The sequence below is a fragment of the Rhinoderma darwinii genome, unplaced genomic scaffold (genome assembly GCF_050947455.1).
Source record: "Rhinoderma darwinii isolate aRhiDar2 unplaced genomic scaffold, aRhiDar2.hap1 Scaffold_100, whole genome shotgun sequence".
In the NCBI taxonomy this organism is placed as follows: Eukaryota; Metazoa; Chordata; class Amphibia; order Anura; family Rhinodermatidae; genus Rhinoderma; species Rhinoderma darwinii.
Window position 1 is genome coordinate 387,330 of NW_027461881.1, and position 19,452 is coordinate 406,781.

The window sequence follows — 19,452 nt, forward strand, 5'->3', positions numbered from 1 at the left end:
CGCCGTTCCTCTGTTATTCCTCCTAGAAATGTATGAATAAATTGACAAATGGGTGTTACCAGGGGGTGTGTCCCTACACAAACTGACAATATCCAATCAGCGCTGACAGAGTGAGACTATGTAGGGACACGCCCCTTTAACAATGGTAATGGTAACACCCAGTTGTCAATTTATTCATACATTTCTAGGAGGAATAACAGAAGAATGGCACAACGCAGCGTTCTAAAAAAAAAATTGTTCCAAAATGATTTCAGAAGGAATACAAGTCATTACTTAAATGGACATGTCTGGAGAGGCGACCAGTCCTCTTTAAGGGCTACAACAGAAAATCAGCTCTGCTCAGGTCCTGATAGCTGAACATATAATGATGCTGAGTTAAACTTGTACCACACAACTACTCCAAGTAGCGGAAGGACTCAAGTCTGTAGGAACATGCAACTTTTTGGAATGGGACACCAATGATTTATCCATCTATTGTGGGTCTCTCGACTGGCTGCTGACCACTACACACTACTGTTTTATCTTCTGACCCCTTCCCATCGGTCTTCCTTTCCATGACCTCCTGGAAGTTCCCAGAAAACAGAATTGAAGGTTACATTTCATAAACTAACACATATCCCTCCCATGAGGTCACGCTGTGCTCATATATTTCACATATAATATTTATTACCTTTATTGTTCGTGTTTTATTCACATTTTACATTTACTTTATACATTTCAAGGTTCAGCAGAAGAAAAACTCCCATAATTCTCAGTATTGTGATAAGGATCTGGGGTCTTCCATCCTTTTGGAAACAACTATGGAAACTCCCAACAACTCCTGTTTCCAACCATCTTTCTTTGTTTTGCTGGGGATACCGGGCCTGGAACACTTACACGTATGGATCTCCGTCCCGTTCTTCTCCATATTTCTCTCAGCCGTCATTGGGAACTTCTCCGTGGCACTGATCATTGTCCTGGAGACGAGCCTCCACCAGCCCATGTACATCTATTTCACCGTTCTAGCTTTTGTAGACCTTACATTGGCTAATTTCACCATACCCAAGCTTCTTGGCATCTTCTGGTTCCAGAATAATAAGATTGACTTCCATGTTTGTCTTCTTCAGATGTTCTTCGTACACGCTTTCTCCACCATAGAATCCGGGATATTTCTGGCTATGGCTTTTGATCGCTATGTAGCTATCTGCAACCCTCTGAGATATTCAGTCATAGTGACGACAAGTGTTATCATTAAAAGTGGGGCGTTGGCAGTACTGCGCGGGGTGTTTTACATCCTTCCCTTGCCACTCTTACTGAGGAGGTTCCATCTATATACCAGCAATATTATCCTCCACTCGTATTGTGAGCATATGGCAGTGGTGCGGCTGGCCTGTGCAGATGTCTCCTTCAATGACCATGTTGGCATCGCAGTTGGGTTCATGGTGTTGGTGATGGACTCCGTGCTTATCATGACTTCTTATGTGATGATCCTTCGGGCTCTTCTTAGGTTGACAGCTGAGGCTCGTTTGAAGTCCTTCGGAACATGCGTTTCTCATGTGTGCGCGATCTTATGTTTTTATATTCCAATACTATGCTCATCCTTAGTTCACAGATTTGGGACAAATGTTCCTCACCATACTCATATCCTCCTGGCCAATGTGTATCTCCTTGCTGCCCCCCTGATGAACCCTCTGGTTTATGGAATAAGAACTAAACAAATCAGAGAACGGGTGATAACTTTTTTTTCCTGAAAAAGTTGCTAAATTTCCTTGGAATCTGATGGGAATGAGGGATGAGCTGGTCCCATGTAAACCGGCCTTAAAACGGCATTAAAGGAGAAGATAGATGTCCCAGTACCGTGATATGTCACCCATAAGTCACAGGGAAATCAAAGCATTGTGCAACAATGATAAAACCTCAATGTTTCCCTATGGAAACAAAATATTTCAAGCGTATTTCTGCATATACAGCGCTGTGCAAACCTTATAGGCAGTTGTGGAAAAATGCTGCAGAGTAAAAATGCTTTCAAATATAGAAGTGTTAATAATTTTTTTTATCAATCACCAAAATGCAAAGTGAATGAATAGAAGAGAAATCTAAATCAGATCAATATTTGGTGTGACCCCTCTTTGCCTTCAGTACAGCATAGTTTCTTCTAGGTACTTGTACACAGTTTTTGCAGGAACTCGGCCAGGAGGTTGTTCCACATCTTGGAGAACAAAGTGCAGATCTTCTGTGGATGTCGCTGCCTCAAATCCTTCTGTCTCTTCATATAATCGCAGACAGACGCCATGATGTAGAGATCCGGGCTCTGTGGGGGCCAAATCATCACTTCCAGGGCTCCTTGTTCTTCTTTACACTGAAGATAGTTCTTAATGACATTGGCCGGATGTTGGGGGTCGTTGTCCTGCTGTAGAATAAATCTGGAGCCAATCAGACGCCTCCCTGATGGTATTACATGATGGATAAGTGGATTTTATTTCCTCTGATGAGACCAAAATGACTTGGCTTGATCTTAGGGTTTTTTTTTTCAGATGTGGCTCTAATCCCTGCAAAATATGTTCTTACGTAAAACCTACCAAAGTGTTTCGGGATTCTGATGGTGTCAAGATGTTCCCAATTAAAACATACATTAATTGCAACAGCGAGTTGGTGGTAAATATCATGGAGTGCGTTCAGTGCAATCTGATGTATGTGGGATGTACAGGTAGAAAATGTAAAACCAGAATCCTGGAACATCAGAAATCCGAACACCATCGACATCTCAAATGCTGCAAGACATTTTGTTACACATCACAACAGATCAAGTGTTATGTCATAGAGAGGGTTAATACCCCAATCCGAGGAGGCGACCCAGGACACAAAATATTAGATAGGGAAGCCTTCTGGATATATAGACTTAAAACTAGATTTCCTAAAGGCCTCAACCTTAGGAAAGAGCTAATGTTCCACTATTGATCATGGGTAGATCGGTATCCCCAAAACAGTTACTTTGTTACTAGAGGAATTCTCATTCACAAAAATCAAACAGTCAAAAATATAGATCAATCAGTCATAGGCAGCGTCTTGGTAAGGGGTCGGTTCTATTACCATTGACCATAGACTAATATCCCAAATGTATTGAATACAATGTTTTGACAATAATTACCCACAATTATCTATCCTTGATTTACACTTTGGGTCAATAATACTTTAGTTATCATGAATATTAGAGCCTTTTCACACAGAGTATTTTGACGAGCTTTTTGGAGCAGAAACCGCTCCGCAAAACTCATCAAAAACCGGCCGAAAATGCCTCCCATTGATTTCAATAGGAGGCGGTGGCGGTTTTCTCCCACGAGTGGAAAGTAGAAGTAGAAAGAAGGGACATGCCCTATCTTCAGGCGTTTACGCCTCTGACCTCCCATTGACATCATTTATGCCCGCGGCGCTCAATGACTGCGGGCGAAAAACGCCGCGAAAATCGGCGTGCAGGCAAAGGAAAATCTGCCTCAAACTTCCAAACTGAATTTTGAGGCAGAATTTCCGCCTGCAAAAAACTCTGTGTGAACATAGCCTTACACTTCAGCTCTCCAGGACCCTCCACCATGCTTCACTGCTGCCTGCAGACCCTCATTATTGTACCGCTATCCAGGACCCTCCACCATGCTTCACTGCTCCCTGCAGACCCTTATTATTGTACCGCTATCCAGGACCCTCCACCATGCTTCACTGCTCCCTGCAGACCCTTATTATTGTACCGCTATCCAGGACCCTCCACCATGCTTCACTGCTGCCTGCAGACCCTTATTATTGTACCGCTATCCAGGACCCTCCACCATGCTTCACTGCTGCCTGCAGACCCTTATTATTGTACCGCTCTCAGGAGCCTCGACCATGCTTCATTGCTTTCCAGGACCCTCATTATTGTACTGCTCTCCAGGACCCTCCACCATGCTTCACGGCTGCCTGCAGACCATCATTATTGTACCACTCTCCAGGACCCTCCACCACCTTCACTGCTGCCTGCAGACCCTTCTTATTGTACCGCTCTCCAGGACCCTCCACCATGCTTCACTGCTGCCTGTAGACCATCATTATTGTACCGCTCTCCATCATCCTCCACCATGCTTCACTGCTGCCTACAGACCCTCATTATTGTACCACTCTCCAGAACCCTCCACCATGCTTCACTGCTGCCTGCAGACCCTCATTATGTTACAGCTCTCCAGGACCCTCCACCATGCTTCACTGCTGCCTGCAGACCCTCATTATTGTACCCCTCTCCAGAACCCTCCACCATGCTTCACTGCTGCCTGCAGACCCTCATTATTGTACTGCTCTCCACGACCCTCTACCATGCTTCACTGCTGCCTGCAGACCCTCATTATTGTACCACTCTCCAGAACCCTCCACCATGCTTCACTGCTGCCTGCGGACCCTCATTATTGTACCGCTCTCAGGAACCTCCACCATGCTTCACTGCTGCCTGCGGACCCTCATTATTGTACCGCTCTCCAGAACCCTCCACCATGCTTCACTGCTGCCTGCAGACCCTCATTATTGTACCACTCTCCAGAACCCTCCACCATGCTTCGCTGCTGTCTGCAGACCCTCCTTATTGTACCGCTCTCCAGGACACTCCACAATCTCCACTGCTGCCTGCAGATACTCATTATTGTACCACTCTCCAGGACCACCCACCATGCTTCACTGCTGCCTGCAGACCCTTATTATTGTACCGCTCTCCAGGACCCTCCACCATGCTTCACTGCTGTCTGCAGACCCTCCTTATTGTACCGCTCTCCAGAACCCTCCACCATGCTTCACTGCTGCCTGCAGACCCTCATTATGTTACAGCTCTCCAGGACCCTCCACCATGCTTCACTGCTGCCTGCAGACCCTCATTATTGTACCGCTCTCCAGAACCCTCCACCATGCTTCACTGCTGTCTGCAGACCCTTATTATTGTAAAGCTCTCCAGGACACTCCACCATCTCCACTGCTGCCTGCAGACACTCATTATTGTACCACTCTCCAGAACCCTCCACCATGCTTCACTGCTGCCTTCAGACCCTCATTATGTTACAGCTCTCCAGGACCCTCCACCATGCTTCACTGCTGCCTGCAGACCCTCATTATTGTACCCCTCTCCAGAACCCTCCACCATGCTTCACTGCTGCCTGCAGACCCTCATCATTGTACTGCTCTCCACGACCCTCTACCATGCTTCACTGCTGCCTGCAGACCCTCATTATTGTACTGCTCTCCAGGACCCTCCACCATGCTTCACTGCTCCCTGCAGACCCTCATTATTGTACCGCTCTCAGGAGCCTCCACCACGCTACACTGCTGCCCGCAGACCCTCATTATTGTACCGCTCTCCAGGACCCTCCACCATGTTCACTGCTGCCCGCAGACCCTCACTATTGTACCGCTCTCAGGAGCCTCCACCATGCTTCATTGCTCTCCAGGACCCTCATTATTGTACCGCTTTGCAGGACCCTCCAGCACGCTTCAGTGCTGCATGCAGAGCATCATTATTGTAGCACTTTCCAGGACCCTCCACCATGCTTCACTGCTGCCTGCAGACACTCATTATTGTACCGCTCTCCATCATCCTCCACCATGCTTCACTGCTGCCTACAGACCCTCATTATTGTACCGCTTTCCAGGACCCTCCACCATACTTTACTGCTGCCTGCAGACCCTTATTATTGTACTGCTCTGCAGGTCCCTCCACCATGCTTCACTGCTGCCTGCAGACCCTTTTTATTATACCGCTCTCCAGCCATTCAGAGAACAATCTGCCTTCTGTTACAGCAAAGCATTTCACATTGTGTCTCCTCAGTCCAGAACACCTGCTGACATTTTTCTGCACCCCGGTTCCTATGTTTTGGTGCATAGTTGAGCAGCTTGGCCTTGTTTCCTCAATGAGGGTTTGGCTTTTTGGTCACAAGTCTTTCATGAGAACCGCTTCTGGCCAGACTTCTCCAAACAGAAGATTGATGTACCTAGGTCCCTCTGGTTTCTGCCAGTTCTGAGCTGATGGCACTGCTGGATATCTCCTGATTTTGAAGGGAAGTAAGCGTGATGTGTCTTTGATCTACAGCTCTAAGTTTCCTTGGCCGACCACTGCGTCTACGGTCCTCAACATTTCCCATTTCTTTGCGCTTCTTCAAGAGTTTAAACAGGATATCATGAAACCCCAGTCTGCTGTGAAATCTCTGCCTAGGAGAGACCTTGCTGATACAGTATAATTATATTGTTGCTGTGCTCAGTCTTGCCATGGTGGACCTGTGACAGGAAATGGTCTTCCACAACCTCACCTTTGTAGCAGAGTTTGGCTGTTCCTCATCCAGTTTTAAGCCTCCTACACAGCTGTTTCTGTTACAGTTAATGACTGTGTTTCAACCTACATATGAAAACTATAATACTTATCGCCTGTTTGGGATAATTGGTTAATCATAGACCTGATTATAATCTTACAAAATCCAGGAAGTTTTGAAGGCAAAACGTGGTCACACCAAATATATTAATTTAATTTATATTCAATTTGTATTTTGTTAATTGATAAATAAAAAACAACTATTAACATTTCTATTTTGGGAAGCATTCTTACTTTGCAGCCTTTTTCCACAACTGCCTAAAACTTTTGCACAGTACTGTACATTCAATGAAATAGATCAGAGGATAACAGAACAAGTATTCTGGGTATTCTGGCTACATGTAAGCTAAACAGCAATACTCAATGTCAAGCAGCAGCTGCAAAAGCATATAAGATTTTAGGGTATATAAAATGTGAGCCTAATATAATATTACCCCTCTATAAACGTAATATTGTCTCTCTTGTAAGACCACATCTTGAATATGTGACTCAGGTTTGGACTCCACATTGTAAAAAGGATATAGGGGAGCTGAAGGAGAGTTTAAAGGCAGGTGGCTAGATTATTAAATGGGATGAAGGTCTCTATTAGGGCCCATTCACACGAACGTGAATCTCGTCCGTGTGCTGGGCGCTGAAACGACACACAACACACGGCCCCATTGATTTCAATGGGGCCGTTCACACGTGCCTTAGTTTTCACGCAGTGAGAGTCTGTTGCGTGAAACTCACTGCATGTCCTATATTGGTGCGTTTCCACGCACCTCCGCGCCCGTTGAAGTCAATGGGTGCGTGAAAACTACGCACAGAACACGGACGATGTACGATGCATGATTTGCACATCAATTCCATTTTAAAAAGTACCACTCGCAAAGCACACTGCTGCAATAACACAACGCACACGGACTGCTTTATGCGCGTTTTTTACGCGTGTAAATCTGTCACGCGCGTTTGAATGTAGCCTTACAATGAGAGGCTAGAAAAATTGGTCTTGTTTAGCTTGGGAAAAGACGCCTGCGCGTGTATTTACACAGTGCGGTTTTGCATTGTCTTTTGAAAACTGGACTGAACAAATTACCGTATTTTTCGGACTATAAGACGCAGTTTTTAGCAAGAATAAATCTTGCTAAAAAGTCCCTGCGTCTTATAGTCGGCGGTGCCGGGCCCCCTGACCGCTCCTTACTTAACCCCTTCCCGACCCGTGATGTGCCGGAGCGGGGATGATGTATGGAGCGGGCTCACGCGCTGATCCCGCTCCATACACTGCAGGTGTTAGCTTCTGACACACTGCACTTACGGCTAGGAACAGCGATGGCGCTTGTTCCTGGCCGTTTAACTAGTTAAATGCCGCGGTCAATAGCGACCGCGGAATATATAGGGTTTTCCCATTAAGGACATTTATGACATATCCACAGAATATGTCAGAAATGTCAGATAGATGCGGGTCCCGCATCTATCTCTAGAATGGGGCCCACTAAGCCCCGTCCTATCTTACCCGGCTCCGCTGTCTTCCGGCCACTTCCTGCTTACATGGTCGAGTTACGGTAACTCCCATAGAACTGAATATCAGTTACGGAAACAGCGTAGCTCGCATGCCACATTCACTACTATGGGAGTTACGGAAACAGCGTAGCTCAGCGAGTTAACCTGTTTCCGTAACTCATCCATGTATTGCAGTGTATTGTACCCGCGATCTAATGATCACTGGTAGAGATGAGCGAACTTATCAAAAGTTCGGTTCGGCTAGTTCGCCGAATTTCACAAAAAAGTTCGGTTCGGACCGAACTAGTTCTGACCGAACCTGTCACTTACGTGCGCCGAGCATGCTACTGTCCAGGGTGCTGATAGAGTTAATGGGCTGCACTAACTCTTTCAGCAACCTTCACAGTACATGCTCGGCGCGCGGAAAATACCATTTAAATGTAATAAAAAAATAAAAATTATACGTTCGTACTTACTTTCCTCCTGTCCGGCCTCCAGCGATGACGTTTCATCCCTTTCGCCGCTGCAGCCAATCACAGGCTGTAGTGGCGGTCACGTACGTCAGGATGACGCTTCATCCCACGTGACCGCCTCTGCAGCCAATCACAGGCTGCAGCGGCGACATGAATGAAACGTCATCGCTGGAGGCCGGACAGGAGGAAAGTAAGTATGAACGTATTATTATTATTTTTTGGCATGTATGTATGTTGGCATGTATGTATGTATGTATATCTGTGCATGTATGTTTGCATGTATGTTGGCATGTATGTATACATGTGCATGTTTGTATGTATATTTGCATGTATGTATGTATGTTTGCATGTATGTATTTTTGCATGTATGTTGTCATGTATGTATGTATGTATGTATGTTGTCATGTATGTATATATGTGCATGTGTGTATGTATATTTGTATGTATGTATGTTTGCATGTATGTTTGCATGAATGTATGTTTGCATGTATGTATGCATGTTTGTATGTATATTTGCATGTGTGTATATATATATATGTATGTATGTTGTCATGTATGTATGTATGTATGTATATATGTGCATGTATGTTGGCATGTATGTGCATGTATGTATGTATGTATATTTGCATGTATGTATGTTGTCATGTATGTATGTATATATGTGCATGTATGTTTGCATGTATGTTGGCATGTATGTATACATGTGCATGTTTGTATGTATATTTGCATGTATATATGTTTGCATGTGTGTATGTATGTTTGCATGTATGTATGTTTGCATGTATGTATGTTGTCATGTATGTTTGTATGTATGTTGTCATGTATGTATGTATATATGTGCATGTATGTATGTTTGCATGTTTTTATTTTTGCATGTATGTTTGCATGTATGTTTATATATATATATGTGCATGTATTTATGTTTGCATGTATATTTGTGCATGCTTGTATATATGTATTATGTATCTTTGCATGTTTGTTTGTATGTATGTTTTCATGTGTGTGTGTGTATGCATGTATGTATGATAGTTTGCATGTATATATGTGTGTATGTTTGCATGTATGTATATTTGCATGTATATATGTGCATGCTTGTATATATGTATGTATGTATGTTTGTATATATGTATGTATATTTGTATATATGTATGTATGTATGGCCATGTATGATACTGTCTGCTGGCGCCCTGTATCTAAGTCAACTTCACGGCAGGCTTCTATACATGGTATAACAGTCAGTATCACACATTAAACTGAATCTAAGCCTACGACATGTTTTATTTCATTATTTTATTTTTTTACAGGTTTGGTGTTTGGACTACGTCGGTTTCGAGGACTACTTCGATGACGGTTTTTTTTCTACAATAAAATGGTTAATGAGGGTTGTGTTGGGGTTGCTTTATTTCAATAAAATATTTTATCTATATCTTTGTCTTTTTCTTTTCAAATTTTATTATTACCACTTTAGTAATGGCCGCTGTCTGAGTGACAACATCCATTACTAAGGCGAGGCTTAGTGTTAGCCGGTGCAGAGGCTAACACTAACCACCATTATTACCCCGGTACCCACCACCACCAGGGGTGCCGGGAAGAGGCAGGTACGATCCAGTACCCGACCATCTGTTGTGATGGTCGGGCTCTGGGGCGGCCGCAGGCTGGTATTATGAGGCTGGGAAGGGCCAAAAACAGTGGACCTTCCCACCCTTGTAATGCTAGGCTGCTGCTGCTGTGTTGTATCTGGCTGGTTATAAAAGTGGGGGGGACCCCACGTCATTTTTTTAAATTATTTATTTATTTACATTTTTTTTTTTTAAAAAGACATGGGGTTCCACCCAATTTATCATAACCAGCCACATACAACACAGTGTTATTAGCCTGGGAATGGACAAAACCAGTGGCCCTTCCCACCCATGTAATGCCAGACTGCTGCGGCCTTGTATATGGCTGGTTATTAAAAATGTGGGGGACCCGTCTATTGCTAAATTTGTTAAATTCCAAAAAAAAAACGACGTGGGGGTCCCCCCCATTTTTATAACCAGCCCGATACAACACAGCAGCAGCAGCCTAGCATTACAAGGGTGGGAAGGTCCACTGATTTTGGCCCTTCCCAGCCTCATAATACCAGCCTACGGCCGCCCCAGTACCCGACCATCACAACAGATGGTCGGGTACTGGATCGTACCAAGCTCTTCCCGGCACCCCTGGTGGTGGTGGGTACCGGGGTAATAATGGGTGGTTAGTGCTAGCCTCTGCACCGGCTAACACTAAGTACCGCCTTAATAATGGACGCTGTCAATCAGCCAACTGCCATTATCTAGGCACTAATAAAGTTTGAAAAAAAAACACAAAGACAATTCTTTTTTATTGAAATAAGAAATCCCCAACAAAACCCTCGTTAACCATTTTATTAAAATTTGAAAAAACGCAGATCTACGCAGTAGTCCAACGAATCGTAGATGTAGTCCAATCGGTACATCAAAATCTGCAACAACATAAAAAAACAGTTATCAATGTGAACAATACCAATACTTCTACTCTCCTACACACACATATATACACGCACACACACACAAACAACCATACACAGACACACATATATACACAAACACAACAAGATATACACACACACATAAACAGACAAACACATATACACGAACTCACACATATCCAAACACACACACACACACACACACAGTTATACACACATACACGAACACATATACACAAACACATATACAAACAAAAACACACATACCCAAACACACATATACACAAACACATATACACAAACACACCCATATATACACACAAACACACACCCATATACACACATATACACATATACAAAAACACACACAAACATCTACACACAAACATATACACAAATACACCCATATATACACAAACATATACACAAAACACATATACACAAACACACCCATATATACACACACACATATAAAAACAAAAACAGACAAAGTCACATACCCAAACACACATATATACACAAACACACATACACAAACACGGTTTCTTTTAAATGCTGCTGGGGAACCCGCTCGATCCACTATATAAGGCTGCGCTACAGTGCAGCATTTAAAAGAAACAGGATCCTGACCTGTCCATAGAGTTTAAGGCAGCACAGAGTATTTCAGGAGATGAGCGTGCAGATTCAGTGCTGCTGCGAACTCTGCTCTTACCATTACGTAGCTCTCAGTCTGTTACCTCTCCTCCACTCCTGTCCTCCAGAACACCTTCACATGATTGGCAAGTCACCACGTAATGGTAAGAGCAGAGTTCACAGCAGCACAGAGTATTTCAGGAGATGAGCGTGCGGATCTTGTGCGGGGTGGTGACTTGCCAATCATGTGAAGGTGTTATTGAGGACAGGAGTGGAGGAGAGGTAACAGACTGAGCTACGTAATGGTAAGAGCAGAGTTCACAGCAGCACTGAATCTGCACGCTCCTCTCCTGAAATACTCTGTGCTGCTGTGAACTCTGTTCTTACCATTACGTAGCTCAGTCTGTTACATCTCCTCCACTCCTGTCCTCTATAACACGTTCACATGATTGGCAAGTCACCACCACGCACAAGATCCGCACGCTCATCTCCTGAAATACTCTGTGCTGCTGTGAACTCTGCTCTTACCATTACGTGGTGACTTGCCAATCATGTGAAGGTGTTCTTGAGGACAGGAGTGGAGGAGAGATAACAGACTGAGAGCTACGTAATGGTAAGAGCAGAGTTCACAACAGCACTGAATCTGCACGCTCATCTCCTGAAATACTCTGTGCTGCCTTAAACTCTGTGGACAGGTCAGGATCCTGTTTCTTTTAAATGCTGCACTGTAGCGTAGCCTTATATAGTGGATCGAGCGGGTTCCCTAGCAGCATTTAAAAGAAACAGGATCCTGACCTGTCCACAGAGTTTAAGGCAGCACAGAGTATTTCAGGAGATGAGCACGGGCAGCCGTTCGTTTTTCCGAGCCGTGCTCCCATCATGCACACGACCGTAAAAACACCCGTTATTGCGGGTCGTAATTACGACCCGCAATAACGGGCTCATAGACTTCTGTTACCCACGGGTACCTTTCCGTATTCTCACGGGAAGGTGCCCGTGCCGTTAAAAAAATAGAACATGTTCTATTTTACGGGCCGTGCTGCTATAATTATAATGACAGCACGGTTCGCAAAAGCGGCCGGCTGCCCGTGGCCGGCCGGCCGTGCTCGTAGTTACGAGTCGTAATTACGAGCACGGCCCGTAAAATAAAAAAATAGAACATGTTCTATCTTTTTAACGGCACGGGCACCTTCCCGTGAGAAAACAGGAAGGTACCCGTGGCTAACAGAAGTCTATGGGCCCGCTATTTCGGGTCGTAATTACGACCCGTGATAACGGGTGTTTTTATGGTCGACTCGTGTGCATGAGGCCCCGTAATGACGGGTGGCTACATGTGTGCACCCATCATTACGGCAGCGTTGCTAGGTGACGTCAGTAAGGGTATGTGCACACACACTAATTACGTCCGTAATTGACGGACGTATTTCGGCCGCAAGTACCGGACCGAACACCCTGCAGGGAGCCGGGCTCCTAGCATCATATTTATGTACGATGCTAGGAGTCCCTGCCTCTCCGTGGAACTACTGTCCCGTACTGAAAACATGATTACAGTACGGGACAGTTGTCCTGCAGAGAGGCAGGGACTCCTAGCATCGTACATAAGTATGATGCTAGGAGCCCGGCTCCCTGCACTGTGTTCGGTCCGGTACTTGCGGCCGAAATACGTCCGTCATTTACGGACGTAATTAGTGTGTGTGCACATACACTAAATAGTCACTGTTCAGGGTGCTGAAAGAGTTAACTGATCGGCAGTAACTGTTTCAGTACCCTGGACAGTGACTACCGATCACAGTACCTGTAAAAAAAAAGACGTTCATACTTACCGAGAACTTTCTGCTTCCTCCAGTCCGGTCTCCTGGCCGTTGCCTTGGTGACGCGTCCCTCTCGACATCCGGCCCGACATTCCTTGATGACGATGCAGCCTTGTGAGCGCTGCAGCCAATCACAGGCTGCCGCGGCCTCTGCAGCCAATCACAGGCTGCAGAGGCCTCTGCAGCCAATCACAGGCTGCCGCGTCAGAAAAGGTCGGACTGGAGGAAGAAGAGGGACTCGTTAACAAGACAACGACCGGGTACGTATGAAATGCTTTTTATTTTATTTTTAATCAGCAGCCTCTTTTCTCTATCAGTGATTGATAGAGATAAGTGGCTGCCGATTTGTATAATGTTTTTGACCGGGTTCGGTCAAAACGGGTTCGGCCGAACCCGGTGAAGTTCGGATTCGCTGCGAACCGAACTTTACCGGAAGTTCGGACCGAAACCGGGTTCGGTTGTCCCGGTTCGCTCATCTCTAATCACTGGTTCAAGTCCCCTAGGGGGAACTAATAAAATGTGTAACGAAAAAAAAATGCAATAAATTTTCAGGAGTGTAAAAAAAAAAAAAGGGGCAAAAAAAACCCAACCCTTTTCCCATTTTTCCCCAAGCACAATGTAAAAAAATAAAATTGGTATGGCTGTGTCCGTAAAAGTCCGAAACTATTACAATATAGCGTTATTTGACATTTAAAACCTCAGAATCGTTGTCTTTTGGTCACCATAGCACTAAAAAGAATGAAATAAAAAAGTGATTAAAAAAATTGTATGTACCAAAAAAATGGTAGTAACAGAAACTACAGCTCGTCCCGCAAAAAATAAGCCCGCACACCGCTGAAACGATGGAAAAGTATAAGTTATGGCTTTCAGAATGTGGTGAAACTGAACAAATTATTTTTTTTAACCAATAGTTTTTTCTTTGCGTCTTATAGTCCGAAAAATACGATAATGCATTTTTACCGTAATTTGCCACGGCTTTGCAGTTAGCACGGAAACCGCGCCAAATTGTGGTAAAAACACTTAATTTTTTGGGCTGTACAAAGACCCGGCAAAACCGCACCATGTGAATACACCTTTAGGGGTGATCTTATTAAAATGTCTAAGTATATGTGTGGTCAATACAAAGAACTTCAAGGAAATGCATTGTGTGTGGAGGAAAGGAGATTAAGACATCAATATAGGAGAGGGTTCTTTACAGTAAGAGCAGTCAAACTATGAAATGCCGGACCCCAAGAGGTAGTGATGGCAAATACTATGTCAGAATATAGAAAAGGGCTGAATGTTTATTTACTGACGAATGGCATTGAGGATTCAGCAATGAGTGATATATAATTCATCTGGGAAAGGTTGAGTTTGAGGGATGCACGTAACCAAAGTAACTATGTAACCAGGGCCGGCCTCACGTTGGATGGCACCCAGTGCGGGATTCACTATTGCTGCCCTCCACAAACCAAACTCTAACAACATCATATATAGACACGCACATACTGGAACATATATACTGCACATAATACATAGAGGGACATATTTAGACAAACAGGCAAATTATATATATACACACACACATATATATATATATATATATATATACACTGACAGGAACGTATACATATACATAAAAGGCACATATATACAAGCACATAGACACATTCACATACATATCCATATATACATGGTGCAGATGATGTAGTAGATGTGGATGGTGAGTAGCAGCCACACAGGCTCAGAAAGAAGAAGCCTCTCCAGCCCCAACTGAGGTCAGTGCTCAGGACTCCACTATAAGAAAGATACTGGACAATAATGGGAGTGCTGGGAGGAGAGCACTACCCAGGAGGAACATCAATGCTCGTCTAACATATGTAATAAACTCCCGGAGGATCCCAGAGCCACGTGGAGAATGTTCTATTCACAACACAGGTCCCGTTATGTCCGCTGTAAATCGGAGAAGGTGAAACGTTGCAGTGGATGCTTGGTAAATAAATTAACATTCATTTTGAGTGCTGCTCCCTCGCTTCTTGATACTACAGTACTGATCCTGAGTTACATCCTGTATTATACTCCAGAGCTGAACTCACTATTCTGCTGGTGGAGTCACTGTGTACATACATTACTTATCCTGTACTGATCCTGAGTTACATCCTGTATTATACTCCAGAGCTGCACTCACTATTCTGCTGGTGGAGTCACTGTGTACATACATTACTTATCCTGTACTGATCCTGAGTTACATCCTGTATTATACTCCAGAGCTGCACTCACTATTCTGCTGGCGGAGTCACTGTGTACATACATTGCATTACTTATCCTGTACTGATCCTGAGTTACATCCTGTATAATTCTCCAGAGCTGCACTCACTATTCTGCTGGTGGAGTCACTGTGTACATACATTACATTACTTATCCTGTACTGATCCTGAGTTATATCCTGTATTATACTCCAGAGCTGCACTCACTATTCTGCTGGTGGAGTCACTGTGTACATACATTACTTATCCTGTACTGATCCTGAGTTACATCCTGTATTATACTCCAGAGCTGCACTCACTATTCTGCTGGTGGAGTCACTGTGTACATACATTACATTACTTATCCTGTACTGATCCTGAGTTACATCCTGTATTATACTCCAGAGCTGCACTCACTATTCTGCTGGTGGAGTCACTGTGTACATACATTACATTACTTATCCTGTACTGATCCTGAGTTACATCCTGTATTATACTCCAGAGCTGCGCTCACTATTCTGCTGGTGGAGTCACTGTGTACATACATTACATTACTTATCCTGTACTGATCCTGAGTTACATCCTGTATTATACTCCAGAGCTGCACTCACTATTCTGCTGGTGGAGTCACTGTGTACATACATTACATTACTTATCCTGTACTGATCCTGAGTTACATCCTGTATTATACTCCAGAGCTGCGCTCACTATTCTGCTGGTGGAGTCACTGTGTACATACATTACATTACTTATCCTGTACTGATCCTGAGTTACATCTGAAGTGACCCGGTGAGAGCTAGGAGAGGAATGGATTAGTAGTAGGGGCACAGGCAGTGATGTGGGTGGTAGTTGTCCTCCTTTCTGGAGTCTTCACGGTGGCTGGTATTACCTTCACCAAACTTTCCCTAACTCCTTAGAGCCGGAGCTGTGATGAAGGGGTCGCACCTGGGATGATGGTGGTTGTAGTTATTTCCTGTTTAATGTCACATGCCCAGATGGAATGTGGGGTGCCCTTGATGGTGTTGGGGTGTGGACGCGGGTCAGGAGACGGAGGCTGGACAGTATTTGAACTGGTTAGGCTCACAGTTTCTTGTAGTTTGGAGGACTCTGGCTGGGTTGGGGCTGGTTTCTAGTCTTCCTGAGTTCTCTGAGTGGCAGCTATAGGTATCTTCTGAGACACATTTACTTTACCTCTATAGTTCAACTCTTCTGTTGTGCATTGCGCAAATTTGGGGTGCACACAAAGTCCAAAATGCTGAGTTTGGCCGGAGGACTACAACCCAAGCAATTGCTGTGTGGACTACAGATAATCACTTTTCCGTTTTTAATAATAATAATAATAATAATAATATAGATAATCACTTTTTTTTCTTTTTCGGTTTGTGGCAGCGGGTTGACAGCCTCAGGAACCAACACATCAAGGATTAGATCGGCTGGTAATTTGCCCTGACGGCTAAACATGATGTAGTAAGGGGTATGCCCTGTGGAACAGTGTACAGTGTTATTGTACATATACACTAGTTCTGGTAGTAGGATTGGCCAGTCAGCTCTCTTGTGAGATGGCGCAGTTCTCAGCATCTCTATGAGTGTCTTGTTCATCTTTTCACAGAGGCCGTTGCCTTGCGGGTGGTAAGTTGTTCGGAGTTTCTGGCAACTGTACAGGGAACATATTTCCTGGAAGAGCTGTGATTCGAATGCTGATCCCCTGTCCGTGAGGATCTTCTCGGGACATCCATAGGGCAGCATTGATGCTCTTCCAGAAGACAGCTGCCATTGTTTTAGCTCTCAAATCTGTCTACAAACTTTGTGGAATGATAGATGATGGTCATCGCATAGGTGTATCCTGATCTGCTGGGCTCCTACTTGATGTGGTCTATGGCCACGATTTCTAGAGGTTTGTGACACACGATGGGTTGTAGTGGGGCTTCCTAATCGAGTTTCTTACCTCTTGCCGGAGACTCTCGGCACCACTTCTCCATGTTTCCGCGCATTCCAATCCAGTAGAAGCGTCTGCGAATGGCAGCTTCTGTCTTCTGCACACCAAAGTGTCCAGACTTGTCATGGAACAATTCAAGCACCACTCTGGCACAGGGTTGCCAACCGCCACTTCAGAAATTTCTGGACAAATGAGCTATAAATCACGGACAGAACAAAATTTTTACAAACACAATACAAAATCAAGAGTAAGGCCTCATGCACACGACCATAGATTTTGTCCGTAGTTACGGTCCATAATTACGGACCCATTCATTTGTATGGCCGTAGAAAAAATGGGACATGTACTATTTTTTTGTTTTACGGACCGTGCTCCCATACTTTATAATGCAAACGCGGATGACTGTCCGCAGCCGCCCGCGGCCGTCCGTGTCCGTAATCACGCAGCATTTTACTTAACATTTTAGCCAATTCCGCAACAGAATCTGCAATGCAGATTATTTGCGGCATTGATGCGGACAGTGTCTGCAGAATTCCGCCACGTCTGAAAATGCCCTTATAGTAGTTATATTCTTGTATATAGGGGCGGTATTATAGTACTTATATTCTTGTATATAGGGGCAGTATTATAGTGGTTATATTCTTGTATATAGGGAGCAGTATTATAGTAGTTATATTCTTGTATATAGGAGGCAGTATTATAGTAGTTATATTCTTGTATATAGGGGCAGTATTATAGTAGTTATATTCTTGTATATAGGGGCAGTATTATAGTAGTTATATTCTTGTATATAGGGAGCAGTATTATAGTAGTTATATTCTTGTATATAGGAGCAGTATTATAGTAGTTATATTCTTGTATATAGGGGGCAGTATTATAGTAGTTATATTCTTGTATATAGAGGAAGTATTATAGTAGTTATATTCTTGTATATAGGGGGCAGAATTATAGTAGTTATATTCTTGTATATAGGGGCAGTATTATAGTAGTTATATTCTTGTATATAGAGGGCAGTATTATAGTAGTTATATTCCTGTATATAGGAGCAGTATTATAGTAGTTATATTCTTGTATATAGGAGCAGTATTATAGTAGTTATATTCTTGTATATAGGGGGCAGTATTATAGTAGTTATATTCTTGTATATAGGGCCAGTATTATAGTAGTTATATTCTTGTATATAGGAAGCAGTATTATAGTAGTTATATTCTTGTATATAGGGGGCAGTATTATAGTAGTTACATTCTTGTATATAGGGAGCAGTATTATAGTAGTTATATTCTTGTATAAAGGGGCAGGATATAGTAGTTATATTCTTGTATATAGGGGCAGTATTATAGTAGTTATATTCTTGTATATAGGGAGCAGTATTATAGTAGTTATATTCTTGTATATAGGGGCAGTATTATAGTAGTTATATTCTTGTATATAGGGGCAGTATTATAGTAGTTATATTCTTGTATATAGGGGCAGTATTATAGTAGTTATATTCTTATATATAGGAGCAGTATTATAGTAGTTATATTCTTGTATATAGGGGCAGTATTATAGTAGTTATATTCTTGTATATAGGGGCAGGATATAGTAGTTATATTCTTGTATATAGGGGCAGTATTATAGTAGTTATATTCTTGTATATAGGGAGCAGTATTAGGGCATGACCACACGTGGCGGATTTCCTCCGCAACTGTCCGCATCAATGCCGCACAGAATCTGCGTTGCAGATTCTGCTGCGGATCTGCACAAAATGTGCAGTAAATTGATGCGGACTAGCTGCTGCGGACTGCGGGAAAAGTGCTTCCCTTCTCCCTATTCAGTGCAGGATAGAGAGAAGGGACAGCACTTTCCCTAGTGAAAGTAAACGAATTTCATACTTACCGGCCGTTGTCTTGGTGACGCGTCCCTCTTTCGGCATCCAGCCCGACCTCCCTGGATGACGCGCCAGTCCATGTGACCGCTGCAGCCTGTGCTTGGCCTGTGATTGGCTGCAGCCGTCACTTAGACTGAAACGTCATCCTGGGAGGTTGGACTGGAGACAGAAGCAGGGAGTTCTCGGTAAGT

The 19,452-nt window shown here is 43.8% G+C and overlaps 1 protein-coding gene across 1 annotated transcript; it reads left to right on the forward strand.

The window, feature by feature from the left end:
- Positions 1–800: 800 nt before the first annotated feature.
- Positions 801–1,730, forward strand: LOC142698222 (olfactory receptor 52M1-like). The gene has a single exon (XM_075847865.1). It carries the CDS (start codon positions 801–803, stop codon positions 1,728–1,730), a length of 930 nt encoding a protein of 309 aa, XP_075703980.1.
- The last annotated feature ends 17,722 nt before the right edge of the window (positions 1,731–19,452 follow it).